General features: G+C 39.5%; 1 protein-coding gene across 4 annotated transcripts; it reads right to left on the reverse strand.

Moving 5' to 3' along the window:
* Positions 1 to 5,101: 5,101 nt before the first annotated feature.
* On the reverse strand, positions 5,102 to 13,565 carry KLF4 (KLF transcription factor 4). 4 transcript variants are annotated; one of them, XM_026718569.2, is made up of 5 exons: positions 12,947 to 13,565; positions 12,580 to 12,703; positions 9,521 to 10,442; positions 9,263 to 9,427; positions 5,102 to 6,639 (listed from the first exon to the last, which is right to left on the reverse strand). In XM_026718569.2, the coding sequence occupies exons 1-5, from the start codon at positions 12,949 to 12,951 to the stop codon at positions 6,464 to 6,466; spliced, it is 1,392 nt and encodes a 463-aa protein (XP_026574354.1). In that variant the 5' UTR covers positions 12,952 to 13,565; the 3' UTR covers positions 5,102 to 6,463. The 4 variants fall into 4 exon arrangements, with proteins under 4 accessions (XP_026574354.1, XP_087782615.1, XP_026574351.1 ...); XM_087926489.1 differs by having other exon boundaries at positions 9,521 to 10,534; positions 12,947 to 13,564; XM_026718566.2 differs by having other exon boundaries at positions 9,263 to 10,439.
* Between the last annotated feature and the right edge of the window lie 2,469 nt (positions 13,566 to 16,034).

Genomic DNA, 16,034 nt, shown 5'->3' on the forward strand with positions numbered 1-16,034 from the left:
GCTGCTTATTAACTTCCACATCATGTTTTAAGTTTTTACTTCTGATGTCTACAGCTTTAGGATCTAACAATATGGATCCAGAGCCTTTCTGATTGAAGACTGGAGAGGATTAAGATGGCACATCTTCATATTAGTCATGGGACAAGGCAGTTGTACCTTTGGTGCTACGTCTCTGGGCTCTTCAACCCTTTGAAATTTGTGAGGAGCCTCCTTTTAAAATACATATGTGTCTTTTACCATCTTCCCTCTGATCACCTTTTTAATGAATGTGTTTTTATTAAATACAGCTCTTCAGAGTGAATGGCAGAAAATTCTTTGGAGGTCAAAAGGGTGCAAACTGAAGTTGCAACTTGTTAAAACAGCAGCAGCTTTTCCTGGGATCTCAAAGTAGTTTGGACATTTAGGCAAAAGAAGCAGCTGCTCTAAAGAATTTCTAACAGGTAGAGCTGAAGTCTTTTTAAAGCATCAATATTCTATTTTATATTGCTTTTACTATTGCAATGCTTTTATTGAAAACTGCTTCAATATATGTAAATCAACTGAACAGCATCCTTGTACTTGTCAATGTAGCTTCAACTGTCCTTGCTTTGTTTTGTAACGAGTATACTATATATTTGGTTGCATTGAGAAAATAATAGTAATAATCCCCCAGTGGGGCACTATTTTGACATGGGGTTGTAGAGCTTGCGTGCTCCAAGGAAGATGAGAGTGAGGCCAGATGTTCAAGATACTGGACAGGTCCCAACAGAGGAACTAGACAAAGAATGCCTCTCCCATAAACAATATGGTAAGATATAATTTATAGAAACTTGTACTAGATCAGTCCTCACCTGGGTTGACAAGGAATATGCTAGGTGTTGGAGAACCTAGACATATGGTCTACAGGACTGAGGACCGTTGACTGAACAATCAGGGACACAGCTGTCAGACTAATAAAATTTACCCACTGCAAATATACAAGGAGTGAAAACAAAGACATAATGATCTGCTATTAAAAATCAAGTCCAATAAGAAGACAACTAACTGAAACACCATTTAAACACTCTGGGCATTGACAAAATCACCATCAATCAATTGGAAAACTTTACTTGGATCAGCTTACATCCTGGGGGGTATCTTTAACAGCATCAAACAACACCTGCCTATCCCATGTCCCTTGGGAGGACTCAATAGGTGGATAAAAAGGCCAAATGCAGTCTAAACATCTGACTAGCTGTGTGACCAACCATAACAACAACAAAACTTTGTATCCTGCTCAACAATGACCCTGGGAAGCTCACAACAATCAAATGGAATACAATAAATTTAATAAAACATAAAGATAGAAGATGGCAAGCATAACAAAGTGAGGGATCTCCCTCTTTTTCACCAAAGATCTGGGTGAAGATAGAAGTCTTTTAGAATGATTTCTCTCTTTTGTTTTCTGAACTTTTGCCTTTATTCTTTCCCTATTTCTTTCACCTCTTTTTAATCTAAACATGAGTCCTGTCTTAAAATTTTAATAAAGCTATATATAAAAAGGGGAAGTATATTACAATGACTTGTTTCAAGACACACGTTATAGTTCACATTGAGTTTCATCCAGAGGTGGTATTCAGCAGGTTCTGACCAATTCTGGAGAACCGGTAGCGGAAATTTTGAGTAGTTCAGAGAACTGGCAAATACCACCTCTGACGGGAGATTTTACAGTATCCTTCCCCTGCCAGGCCCACCAAGCTACACCCACAGAACCGGTAGTAAAAAAAAATAATGAATCCCACCACTGGTTTCATCGTATGGCGGTCACTGTTCAACCCAAACACTCAGCAATGTGTGATATTTGTAGAATTCTCTGAAGTAAGTTAGATTCAGAATTTGTCTCCTATGCATCAAGGGCTGATTTTGTCCACAGGATACTTCAGATTCAGAAAGGAGGAGAAAAACATTTGTTATTAAGGTCTCTTTCCCTATCAATCCCCTTTCAGAATCTGACTGCAGTAAGTCAGCAGTAAGCTTTGTGAATGAACTAAACTTTCTTTCAAAATTTCTTTTAAGTATAGGAAAGCAGGAATCTCAACTGTTTTTTTATTCTGTATCAAAATACTGTCAGCTCCCCCAATCCTGCACACAACCAGCATGCTATAAATTGGAGCAAGTGTTCATGATGTATTGTTGCTCTATTGATTTTTTTTTAAGCTCCGGGAACCACAGCATATAATGGAACAGGTGGCCAATGCAGCAAGTTATTTTTAGTTACACCTGCCTTTTAAATTACAATTGCCGATGTTGATATTCTGTTCTCATGCCTGGAGACCACCTAAAGAACAACGGCTCAAAATGAAGGAAGGCTGTCTTACATGCATTAAGGAGTGTTAGCTGGCACTCACCCAGAACAATGGGTGAAATAAAAAAAAATATTAAAGGCACAGTGAAGGACTTAAAACTTAGAATGGTGTTTCATTTTTATCAAAGTCCTACCCTGAGTAAGACATAGCTTTTGGCAGGGAAAAAAAGGAGCAAAAACATTTTTAAGCTTGGGAAAAATTTCAATAAAAATACTACCTTTGTATAAATATAAACTTAGGACATCACAGCTAGATAACATGCATATTGTTTACATTAATAATCAGCTGTTGTCAAATTAAAAAAAGATATCTTAAAGAAAATTGCTTTAATGTCATAAGCAAGAATGCACTTGCAATTAACAGCATGAAACATTTATCAGCATTTTACCCAACAATGCAGTTGAGCTGTTTTCTCCATCCAGCTGAATTTTAAAAGACCACACATATACTTTATGCTGTCTTGTGAAATTAAATTGGTTGCTGTATTATACATTCTCTTTAAGTGAAGATGTTGCAGATTAGATACTTTCATATATAAATTCTAAGGGGCAAATCTTTAGACAGCAGGATCCGGAGCCTGGATAGGCAAAAATGGGGATCAGATTTCAAAGTCTTGCTAAAAGTGCTGCAATTCTGTAGACTCTTATTTAGAAGTAACCTTCACTGAACACAGTGAGATTTCTCAAGCTGTTAAATCAGAGGTAAATATTTATGGATTTTTGTCTCATTAATTAGCCTAGTTTATGGAACTATAATGAACAACCCGGAAGTTCTGGGCAGAGGAAATGGAGATATGTTGTATATCACAAGGTACAAACTGTACCAAGTAGTATCATCAGAATCTGGCAAGCTCTTAAATAAGATGCCCTCTAAGAAGTCAATTTTAACTTGGAACTAGTGTCTTCCCTCCTCTCCCTCCAACTCTAATCTGCACAATTAAGAAGAGGACACAAAAGTATGAAATATTATTTCAACCTTTGAAGGTTGAACAGGAAAAAGAAGGAACAAGAGAACATTTAGTAATAGTCTTCTTCAAGAAATCTTACTATGCAGAGGTCAAACATAAGTCAGATTAATAGAACTAGACTTATGATCAGCCAGACAAATGGTTGTGAGATTATATACCTTGAGTACTGAATGTGAACTGGAAGGGGAACGATATGGTATTAACTGCCAAAAGAAAAACACTTCTAGTCCCTGAATAAACTATCGATAAGTGACAAGTTAAAAACCTCTACACAACAGCAGTTCAAACACATTTTCATTTTTCTGTTTTCCATTTTCTCAAAATTTATGCTTGAATTTGTTTTAGTGATATTTATGCACATTGATTGGAGTCACATTAATATGCAAATTTAGTTCACAAATTCAAACTCTATAGAGGAAGAGGTTACAGAAGTAGAAATTAAAATGAACACTGTTCAGAAAGTAGGCACATCCTTAAGTAAACCACTTTTAATTGTATAGGCTTCCTGCAAAAACTGATCATTCCATTTGAAAAATATAAACCACATGCTTTCCCTACAAATTCCTATGAAAGGTAAGTCTTCAATTCTATAAAACTATATGACTTAGTATTTTAAAAAACAAAGGCACGTTTATGGAAAGTACTATGAATTTTGGGAAATTAGATTCAGATAAAAGTTAAATGTCAAACAGTAATAATATTCCTGAAGAATGCTTCAAATGATAACTTACACCGAGTTTTGCTTTATCAGCAATCGGGAAACACAATCTGAACTTCAACAAAAAAGAAACCCGTACAGGTATTTGCAGTTTTAAGCTAAATCAACGACAGTCCTTAACCTATTTAAAGTGATTTGAAGTTTCATAGCCACACATTCTACCCGAGTCTTTAAAATATCATCAAAACAAATTGTAATTTGACAAAATTTCCTTTTGAAGATAATGTAATACTAGATCTAAGAGATTATAGGCTCATTTGAGATCTACTTTGCAGGTGACCAGTGTGCCCAATAAAAATATGTTTAAGTAATAAATACATCAAACTCTTAGAAAGTTTGGACATTACCAACTATCTCTGCTAGTTTTTCTCTCTAAATTACTACGAAGTATTACATTATTATTTAATCACAAAATAATTAAGGTACACTACAACATGGTTTATTTGCTCCACAAAAAATTGGCAAACTGAGTTATTTCAGAGAAACTGCAGCATTGAGGGGAGAAAAACCTTAAATATTTTAAACTGATTAAGCTGTGGCTATATGGGAGTGCATGGATTCTGAAATATATACATATATATATACACGGGGTGGGATGCTATCGGTTCTACTTAGGTCTATAGAACTGGTAGCTCTGAAGAGCAGCAGACACCAAACCGGTTCTGTGTTTGCTGGCGTTTGGCCCACCTGCCCGCCTGGGCTCTTACTGTCCTTTATTTCCTGCTTTTTCAACCTCAGCTGCTTTGCGCAGCATAGCTGAGGTTGAAAAAGCAGAAAAAAAAAGTGGCTTTTCAAACGCTGTGCACCTGCACACAGTGCTTTTCAGCTTAAGGTTTTTACATGCACCCGCAGCATTTAAAACGTAGTCACTGAACCGGTAGTAACACCGGTTGAATCCCACTCCTGTATGTCTATGTGAGAGTGAGAGAGTGAGAGGGAGGGAGGGAGGGGGGAGGGGGGGGGAAGAGAGAGAGAGAGAGAGAGAGAGTATATATATAAATAGCTCTTGAACATTATGCCTAAATATAAACTATTCATTAAGCTTTTCATTGCATCATATTAAACCGGTTTAGAAAAAGCATAAAAATCCACTCAGATAAAATAGGTTTATTTAAAAGTTATTTTCAGCAAAATGAATATGCAAAATACAAACTCTGTCAAAATGTTCATTTCACTTCATAGTTTACAAAATATACAAAATAGAAGTCTCCTTAAATTTATATTACATATTTAATATGTAAAGACCTATATAGAAAAAAATTTTGTTCTGCTCAAGGCATTTTTGTGAATAAACCATTGTACAAATTATTGCACATTGAAACCACAGTGCATTACAGACTGTCTGCATAGAAAATTAAACAAACACAAATAAACCAGGTTTATTAACCTGATTTAGGTCATCATTAATTGTAGATCGGAAGACAAATGTATTTCCTTGTCAAATATGCAGCAGTTTGAGAACTTTGGCTTCCTTTTTTGGTACCTTAAGAACCAAATGTCATTCAGCACCATGAAAATAGACTTTTAACAACTCTGTACCTGAATTTCTTCTTCCCCATTTGACAGTTTAGTAATGGCTTTTGGAAGGTAAAAGAAATTGCAAGATTATATCATGTTTACAATATTGCATTGAAAAGAAATTTTAAGGGAATTTAGGGTGAAGACAGGCATGATATTCAAAGAGAAATCATAGTGGATTTATCACTATTGCCACCAAACGAGCCAGGCTAGCTCAATGCTTTGGAATTAATGTGCCTTTTATAAAATCAAATGGTGCATCTGGGATCAAGCTCGTATTTCTCAACTTCCTTAAGGCATGCTGCTTTTCGATCCCATTTAAATACAATACGTACATTTGCTTTCTCCCCATAACAATACACCTTTTAAAATTGTTACAAAAGTGCTTTGGAAACTTGGTTTTCTCTCTTCCAAAGAAAAAAGTAAAGCTTTTGGCCCAATTGAGTAAAGAACCTTCAAAAACAGGGTTACTGTTCTACTAGTGTCATATCTGTCTTCACCAGTTGGTTCCCTACGTAATTTCCCATCCATCCATCCATCCATCCATCCATCTATCCATCCATCCATCCATCCACCCACCCATCCATTCATCCCTCCCTCCCTCCCTCAACATTTGTGTTAACCCTGATATCCTTGACTTCCAGTCAGTCCTTGGCATTCTGTAGTCCAAAAAGATTCAAGTCAGATTTTTTTAAAAATGGAATGATGATTTTAAATCCAGTCATTGTTCCCTTTATTAAAAAAAAAATCCACATTTGTTTAAGATTGTTCATTCTTTTTGAAACCCATCCCCCCTTATTTTTTTTTGGAAGACTTCACTGGGGTTTTCTGTAGTGCTTTAAAAGTGGAGTCCTTCCCTCGTGTGGAAGACAGTCCTTGTGCTGTCAAATACTGTATCTTCTCCATGCTGTAAGGGTAAAGTTCCTTGTGTCCTTCTCAAAAGTGTCTCTTCATGTGTAAGGCGAGGTGGTCAGACCTGGAAAATGCTCTGTCACACCTCTGGCATTGGAAAGGGCGGTGGCCCGTATGTTTTCTGTAGTGACGTGTAAGTTCATCGGAGCGGGCAAATTTCCAGCCACAGCCTTCCCAGTCACAGTGATAGGGCTTCTCACCTTCAGAAATAAAAGAGCCACATCAATTACTTCTGCATTTGGGGCAAATATTGGAACAAACCTCAATGAATGGATCAAGAAGTAAATATCAGTCTGTTTCAATTATCGTTAACAAATTCTCCAATGACTAGAGACACCTGTTATTATCCTTGCGGATTCAAGAAAACTGTCTCTTATGAACTTCTTTCCCCAGAATTCAGAAAAGTTTAATTATATACATGTTTTCTTTTAATGCATATATACATTTAGCTCACTGCCCTTTCCGTTCACTAGGTTTGGAAAAATTAAAAAGAAGCTATAATAATTACGTGATTGGAAACAGCCAAATAAAAGAAAATGAAAGGGAATAGGATACTAAACTTGTAAATGAGAGACACCTGTGGCTAATGAGAATTGCTTTTGAGCATCCAAGGAGACACGTTACTTTTTAAAAAAAATATTTTTAATATTTTAGGGCAATTCCATTTTCATAAGATTACACTAAATTCGTGGTTGGCCAGGATTTATTTAAAAATCAGTGCATAGGTAACAATGATTCAACTTTATCACCAATTATTGCAAAATATTATCCGTCAGCAGCCTCTATGTACTCAGAAATCAGGACATATAGAGAGACATAAAAGATAATAAACGATTTTACTGATTGTGTGGCAATATGACCTATGCACTTCTTTTCTTAAATTCTTTTCTGACTGCTTCTGGACTAAAGTAGTACAGAATTACAGTACTTCTATCATCTTTTAGCTACAGACAAAACCAACCAAAAAATAGCACAAAGAAACATCTTAGTGAAGCTTTCATGTTTAACTATATCTTGGTGATTTCATGAAAGTTTCAACCTATCAACCTTGTTAAGTTTCTTTTAAAGTTCATTCTCCTAAGCCACCTGGAGAACTGAAAAAGTTTAATTCCATGTCTGAATTGTGCACTTATACCACTGTTATCACAAATGAGTCGATAATCTCCACCATTCTTATAGTGAGGAAATGTCACTCAAATCAGTGAAAATCAGTGCTTCAAATTAGGATGTTATCTTGCTTTGTTTTTTTTTTTACAAGGCAGCCCAAATTATTTAATTGGAGATAAATCCTTTAGAATAACTTAGAAAATATTGGGGTGGATTGGTAGGTAGAGTGCATGTTCTGTGTGCACCTTTAACACACAGTTAATTGGAAACCATATGCACATTGCCATTTTAAATATATTGACATAAAATAAAGCTCCTTTGGAAACCAAAATACTTTCTTCCAAGGCAACATGGGGTATGTGAAGTAAACTGACAATTTTCAAAATAATATTTCATAACTTGCGAGCTATATAAAGCTTAGCAGCAAAAAACAATTAAATGGGTCATTTTTGTCACTTTATATAGGTGGCTTGAAAAGCCAGAACTAGAGATTTTCCAGAGCTAATTATCAAGGGGATTGTTGACTGGCAGCTGCTTTTATGAACTGGGGAAAAAAAAGAACTGTCAATACTTTGTGGGAGAGCAGTCTGGTTTAAATAAAATCAAAACAACTCCCATATAAAACTTGATTTCCTGGATCATAGTCAGTAAACTAACATTGGATGATTTCTAGAAAATGAGAATGAACAGGAATCATAAACCCCAAACAAGAGCAAAAAAATAAACAAATTGTGGTTATTTGCAGCATCCATTTCCCTGAAGAAACATGTCAATAATGTTATCAGGATAAACATGCTTAATTCAGTTTGGATTTCAAGCTACCTTGTAATTAACTAGCCACATGGCCACAGCCAGGCAGGCAGCGCTCAAGCATCTATCTGCAAAACAATTCCTCTGCCAGGAGTGAGTCATTTTGAGCCATTTTAACCAACACCTTCAATCTGAAAGCAAATCCATAATTGTAATGGGCTTTTGACAGTTAAACTCCTATGTTAATGGACAAGACTACAATGCACTATTTAATACAGTTGTGAAACAGTGCTATTCTAACTTCTTGTGTTAATAACAGAGTTGTGTTCTAATCCACACAAACTGAACAGTAGTATTTTTCCCCCTCAGGGATGGATGTGGTTTGAGAGCAAAACATGGCTCCTTAGAGTATGCCTGTTATCCATTGAACAGAATTTGCAGGGGGGGTTTTAAAGCCCCCCCCCCCAAAAAAAAACAAAAAACAAAAAAAAACCTAGTTAGGCAAGTACAAAAGTGTTCACTCATATATGCCATGGAGCATGCTGCCTGCACCTCTCAAATAATTCCCAGGACTTTTTGCTGAAGTTGGAGGAGTTTAAAACTGCAGTTCAAAGCACACTCAGAGCGAGATACCTCTTAGAAAACATTTATAGGATGATTGCTAAATAGTAGTGAAAAGTAGTGTGAAAGTGGTGTGCAATCTTTCTTTTTCCACCCACTATTCTCTCTCCTCAGACAAGTTCCACTGGCTCTAAACACTAGAGTGATAGTGGCTGGGTCCATTTCTGTACACTTTGCGTGCTGAAAAATATCTACAACATCTGGCCAGGTGGCAGAGGATCTCTAAATCTGTGTAAGCAATAAGTGTGACTAATCCCAATTGCCTTTCAGTAAAATGTTGGAATTGTCTACCTCAAAACAGTCTTCTCTTACTACTGGAGCAAAGCATTATTAACTCGCCCTTACCTGTATGGGTCCGAAGGTGTGCTTTGAGGTGAGAGCTCTTTGTGTACGTTTTACCACAGCCTGCGTATTCGCAGGTGTGTGTGGCAGTCCTTTTCCTGGGCCATGACCTCCGTCCCCTTTTGGGCTTGGTCTCTTCAGAGAGGCAGGTCCCCGAAGGCATCAGCTCTAGAGGTGAAGAGGGCGGAGTCAGCATCATCCCTTGTACCAAGCGAGGCATATTTAAAGGCTCTCCAAAAACATTTAGATAGCAAGACTGACCTTGATACTGGAGGGCGTTGGGTGGCAGCTGCTCTGGAAGAAAAGGAGGGTAGGCCGGGCCAGGATGGTAGCCTGGAGGAAGTGGAAGAGTCGAATGATTTAAGCCCTGGGGGGAAGGGTGGCAGTCTCTAGGAGACATCATCTCCTCTGGAGTCAAGGGAGGATTAGTCCTACTAGGTAATGGCCGACCCAAAGAGAAATCGTGCGGTTGGGCCCTTGGACTATTCCCATGGGATTGGCCCATGGTGCACGAAGGGGCTGCCTCTTGCTTGATTTTGGGGCACATTCTGGGCACATGGTTGTACACAGAAGGGGGCACAGGTCCATCCGTGCAGGGGGAAGCTGCAGAAGCAACACTGTTCTTGATATGGTTATTGCATTCTCCCATGTTCACCGTAGCCTTCAACACAAATTTCCCGTGAAGGCTGCCTAGTGGAAGAGGTGGTGGAGGAGGCGGCTGCTGAGTCTGTTGCTGTTGCATGTAAACAGGGTCCAGATCTGGCCTCATCAGTTCAGCTACAAATCCACCCGAAGGGGACACATCATTTATATCAGCCAGGTTGAAGGGGGCAGCTGGAGCATGTTCTCTAGTGTACATTATACCTCCAGGATGATCTTCCCTTTGCAGCTGGTAGGAAAAATCACAGGTGGTCACAGGAGGGCAGGTGCTACTTGCGACAGAGGGCGAAGAACCAGGAGCGCTCACAACTGCAGCAGCAGCTGTGGGCTGCTCCTGGGGCATCAGGGAATTTGACAAGATGAAATCAAAGTCCAGAAGCTCATTCAATTCCTCCGTCTCCCGCCTTGACATAGTCCCACTGTTGCCGTTTATGGTGTTTTCCAGCTCAGAAGAGAAGTCAAAATGCCGTCCTGTCAGTACAGGGGGGAACCGCTTGAGGTGAGAAAGCTCCTCCCTCCACTTCTGTGTGAAGAAGATAAAAATGTAGCATTAATGGAAAGTCTCCTTTTGTTTGCTGGCAAAATCAACTAAGACGTCAAGTATACTTTTTAAGTCTGGAAAAGCACAAGAAAAAAAAACATACTAGTTATTAATAGACATATAGGAAAAAAATCCTTAAACGCTTAAAATATTACTCTTTGAATCATATAGTTGAGTTGGCAACTCTATCATATGTATGTATGTGTATGTATGTACAAACCTCCTCTGTATACATTTGAAACAGTGATTGTATAGCCTAAAGAAATCAACTGCTGAAAAGTGGAGCTAGTGGAAATTAAATATTCAATATTGTGTGAGTATCTTTGAGAAAGACTGACTTAAGTAACCTGATTACAAAAATATACATTAGGAATCTTCTTTTGAAAAATCTGCTACATAAGTTTTTAGGGCCAAATATAAGCAATTTTCAAACTATAACACAGAACTGCTCATTTTTCTTCTCCATTTTGTGCCAGCTGATTTTTAGGGGGACACAAAGTAGTCCTAGTTTATGAGCTTATGCCAGAATTTTTAACTGTCAAGTCTGAAACTACAGGGCTTAACTAACTCATTTTAAAGCCATAATTATTAGTGTCTAGCATGAACAGCATTCTGCTCAAAAGTCACAAGATAAAAATAAAGGCATCACTTTGCAATCCTGTCATTAGTTTATACTTATTATACTGCCTCTGTATATAGATTATATGTACATATCCAGTACTTTTACCTACATATTAAAACTTTCTTTAAGATTCAGTAAATGTGATGAATATACATGACAGAACCCCCCCCCTCCAAAAACAGTTTTTCTGAGGTAGTCACCGATTTAGGAAAATACAAATAAACCGATTTTGCAATAACTGCACATGCCACATTAATGCATTAGATTGCACTCATTAATAATTAGGCACATGTAGGCGTTTTCTGAGGCTGGATGCATTATACAACAGCAGCTAGAGAAGCAAGGCATCAGCCTGATACAAAGAAAAGCTAACCTAGGCACATGAGTAGGTGTATATATTTCCAGAGGCTGCCAATGTATTAAACATCTCCATCCACACCCATGATTTTGGTTTGTGATACGCCACATACTTCAGTTTATTTAATTCATTGTATTCCTTCATGGTATATTTTTCTATCCATGGGTGTTTCCCTCTCACTCAAAATGCTGATTTTAAACTTGAAACAAAATCTATGCCTACGCAAATGGTAAAGAAGTTTTTGCCACAACCCAAGAATTGAGGGAAAAGGGAAAAAAAAAACACCTCTGCACTTACACAGCACACTAAACTACCACACTAAACTACGACCCCGGCAAAACACATTTTAGCCAAGTGGATTGCCAAACCGAGCCCATGAGTTTAGCTGATGGTTCCTTGCGTTAGGCAAACTCAGGAAGTCTGAATGAGTACATCATGATTAAGTTAGCCATGGTGCATTTGGGGTGAGTTGTGCACCAATGCGGATTTGTGTGTTATGTTTTTAGTAAGGCAGTTAATCACTGGATTACTTTGGAGAAAAATCTCAGATGCTCATAGATACCTATAAAACTATACCACAAAAGTTAGAATGACTTCCTTTTACTGTTCTTTTTTTTAAAGCTTGCTTCCTTTATAATAACCTGCACCAGGAAAGGACTTTTGTTTGATTTCTAGAAATTTGATTAGAACTCTGGTCAGAATCCAATTGCTTTCCAGATTTCGGGAGAACACTGTTCTTTGGCTCTATTTTTGTCATTCGAGCCTTAAAAACAACAACAAAACAACACCATTCTCTTCTCCCCAAACTGTTCACCAACGCCCAACTGTTTTAAAAATAAGCCCCAAAATGCCTTCCAATTCGAGAGCCCCTTTTCAGCAAAGCGAGGGAGGATTTGCCGCGTTGTACAGAACTTTCTCAGGGTGGCACAAGAAGCGAACTCTATTCAAGTACATCTCTCTCTCTCTCTCTCTCTCTCACGCACGCACACATTTTATATATTATATATATATATATATATATTTATATATATATTTATATATATTTCCTTCCAGCGATGTTGGGGCTGATCCCAGGTAAAATTCTTTCCCCGCGCTGCAGAATTCCTCCGCTACACCCACCAGCCCCGGCGAATACTCACGTTGTGGCCACCTGCTTGTCTCAAGGCTTTTTCCCTGCCGGCCGTGCCCGCCGTGGCGAAGGTGGAGATGGAAGGGAGGAGGGTGCCGCTGAGTGCCATGTCAAACTCGCCGGGGGGCGGCTGCCTGCAAAAATGTCAGAGGGAGAGTAAAGCCACCGACGACGACGAGGGACAGTTGCATCCAAGGAGGAAGGAGGGAGGGAAGGAGGGAGGGAAGGGAAGGGGAGAAAGAAGGGCAGCTCCGCCGTTGGATTCTGCACACTGAAAAGTTTTTGATTTCCAAGCAGGGAAAAGGGGGAAGAAAAAAAGGAGTGGAAACCCCCCCCCAAAAGGGGGGGGGGAGAGAGAGAGGAGGAATGCCACCCACCTCATTAACGTGTGAAGAGCCGCTGTGTGGTCGGAAGGCACAGAAAACGGCTATCTAATTTAAACTATCTGTGGAGAAATATATATCTAGATCTATATCTATATAGTATACACATATATATGTATATACACACAGTATATTGCAAGTGGAATAGTCGCGTTTAAAAAAAAAAAAAGGGTCCTTTGGACGAAAGACTGCGGGAGATGTCTTGCAGCGACTCCTACGAGGAGGAGGAGGAAGAGAAGCCCCGCCAGGGAGTAGCAGCAGCAGCAGCAGCAGCAGCAGCCGAAGCCGCTTCGCAAATCGGCGTCAGCGTCAGCAGCAACACCAACAGCTGGAAGGCGCGAGGCAATTCCTGGGGATTCCCTGCTCGCGCCGCTGCCATGAGGGGACTTCTGGAGTTTCCCACAGCCGCCGCGTGTCCCTGGCTGGCTGGCGGGCGGGCTGGCTGGCGGGCTAACTGGCGGGCGGGGTTGGCGCTTGCTCGCTCGCTTTTTCTTTTCTTTTTTGCTCGCTCTCTCTCTCGCACGCGCGCGCTCCGGCCTTTTTTTTTTTTTCCTCCCCTCTCGCTCTCTTCTCTCTCGGCGGAGAAGAGATGCCCGCGCGGCTCGAACTGTCAAGCCGCGCGCCCGCCGTTGCCTTACTTATAAACTCCAAGCCAGCTCCGCCCCGCCCCGCCCTCGCTTCGGAGCCCCGCCCATTTGCGGGGGCTAGGGAAGGTCGCCCTGACGACGGGAAACAACAAACTTTACTCCCTCCAACACGTGGGGAGGGGAAGAAGGAGAGAGACGCACGTTCTCTCTCTCTCTCTCTCTCTCTCCACACACACACACACACACACACACACACACACACACACACACTTACAAACATAGAGGAAAAAAAAGTAGGGTTGGGCCGTGACGTCAGCGGAGCAGCTGGCTGGCAGCTCGCGCGCGTCGCTGACGCTGGGCGAGGAGGGGCCGCGAGGCTCTCGCCGGCCTTCGACGTCCCCCATCCCCCCCTTTTTTTTTTCCTTCCTCCCGCCGGGCAGCGCCTCACACCTGCCCAAAGCGACGAGAAAGGGAAAGCCGAGCCGGACGGTTCTGGGTTAGGATGCCTAAAGGGTTGGCCGCGAGGGCGGCTCACTTTCGAGGAAGTCGACCGGCAAATGTCCGGCTTGCAATCCCATTAGGATTGTTGCTTTGGGTGTTAGGAGAGAAGCGCTCCACTCCATGCGAGACGGGTCTTTGCTGGATACATCCTTGAGAGGAGGGAAACTTAGCTTTGAGGCATTGCCTAGAATTCTTTGTAGATACGTACTCGTTCATCTTCCTCTTGGCAGTCCCTCATGCTAATTGGAACCTCATTTGTTATGTTCAGATTCCACCCCCCCCCCCCTTGTTGCAAGAACATAACCCTAGAAAGATATAAACAGCCTACCTCTGACCAGGATTGCAAAACCAAACATATTTTTGGTTAACGTATTACAGAATTGTGCGCTGTGATATATCCCCCCCTCCCTCCCCGGGAATAATTTGATATACTGACCAGTCTTCAATATATAAGGGGCTGACCCATCCTGGATTAGTATCAAGCCTGCACAACTCCAGAGTTAATTGGGTTCAAACTAAAGTCACTGATGAAAAAGCTCATGATGCGTTTGACCATGCTAAGGAAATTGAATTAGAATTTTTCACAATTCAGGCAATTTCAAGATGAGAGACGGGGAACTGTTTCTTCATGTGTTTTTTTTTTTTAAGAATAGTGGAAAGGTCATAGAAGATGTCTCCAGTTTTATGGCTGCCATCTGAATTTAGGTCAGAGTCTTCTTAATTGGCGGCAAAGTCTAGTGGAGATACAATTCTTGCAAGTGTCAATAGCCATCAAGACTCAGATTTTGTTAATGGTTTTATGGCAGAAAAGTAAAAGTTGTGTGTTTTATTAAAAACATTTCTAGCCCACCCACCCTAATCCAAAGGATTCCGAAGAAGATTGAGAGAGTAGGAATTGATTAAAAATGAAGGAAGGGAAGTAAAAATTATACTTAAGAGGGAATTTGTGTGCAGAAGTTACAACAGCTTTTAAGATCATTCATCTGTGTCACAAGTTTTGATGTGTCACTTGGTTGAGATTCTACTGTCGTTGCTTTAGCTGTTGAAGAAGGAACATTTTGTCTTCTCTATCTGACAGTCCATTATTTTATGAGAAAAGTCTGCTTTTTAAATTGACAGCATCTTCCAAAAATAATTTAAATAATAATTTAAAAAATAATTTAAATAAAATATGCTGTTCTTTTTGTCATTGACAAGATTCTGTTTTATTTTGCAATTGCTGAGAAAATAACTGAGACACTAACCAGAACAAATTATTTATGTTTTGGTGTGTGTGCATATGTGTATAACTCTACTTGATTATACTTACCTATATAGCTTGATACCTATGTCTGGGCATGCTTGTGAGGAATAAAGTTGCTTTCCAATCACATAACTGGGCAAATCACATGTCTCTTCAATTCAGTTGAGTTTTATTTCAAAGTTCAACTCAGTTCAAGACCTCACTAATCGATACAAAAATAAATTCTATACAATGAAGTGCAATTATTTACATCTTATTTAAGAAAATGATGGCTTTCTGCCCTACACATGCATCTTATAGATATATCTTCATGTACACCTATTTACTTACATTAAAATCTAGATATGTTAATATTTTGCTGCTTTTTATTGTTCTATTTTCTCAAATGAGTATGAAAAACATTTGAAGCACTTGAGAAATGTCAGTATTACTCGCTATGCAGAAGAACTGGATGGTAACATGGCATCCACTATTTGAGAATGTGCAAATAATTTTACTCAGATAAAATAGACTAAATCAGTGTTTCCCTCAAGATCTCTGTTTATGGAAGTTTGTATCTTTTCCTGTGCTACCTAACCAGAAAAATATACAGAGGAAATCTAATGAAAAAATTAGAAAAAGAATGGATAAGATTAAGCTGTAAGAAACTTTTGAAAAACAACTGCCAAATTTAATCTTCACCGTCATATTGTAAGTGTAAAGTGGAAATCATGATGATGAACTGGAAGCAGCTTCCAGAAGAGGCTTATTT

Source organism: Pseudonaja textilis, chromosome 2 (genome assembly GCF_049901715.1).
Source record: "Pseudonaja textilis isolate UNSWEBS1 chromosome 2, rPseTex1.2, whole genome shotgun sequence".
Lineage (NCBI taxonomy): Eukaryota > Metazoa > Chordata > Lepidosauria > Squamata > Elapidae > Pseudonaja > Pseudonaja textilis.

Excerpts from the sequence above, each read along its gene's own strand:
- KLF4 (XM_026718565.2), bottom strand. Across the intron at positions 10,443-12,579 it reads GACAAGCAGGTGGCCACAAC|AAGTGGAGGGAGGAGCTTTC; the intron begins GTGAGTATTCGC and ends TTCTTCACACAG. Across the intron at positions 6,640-9,262 it reads ACACCTTCGGACCCATACAG|GTGAGAAGCCCTATCACTGT; the intron begins GTAAGGGCGAGT and ends TTATTTCTGAAG.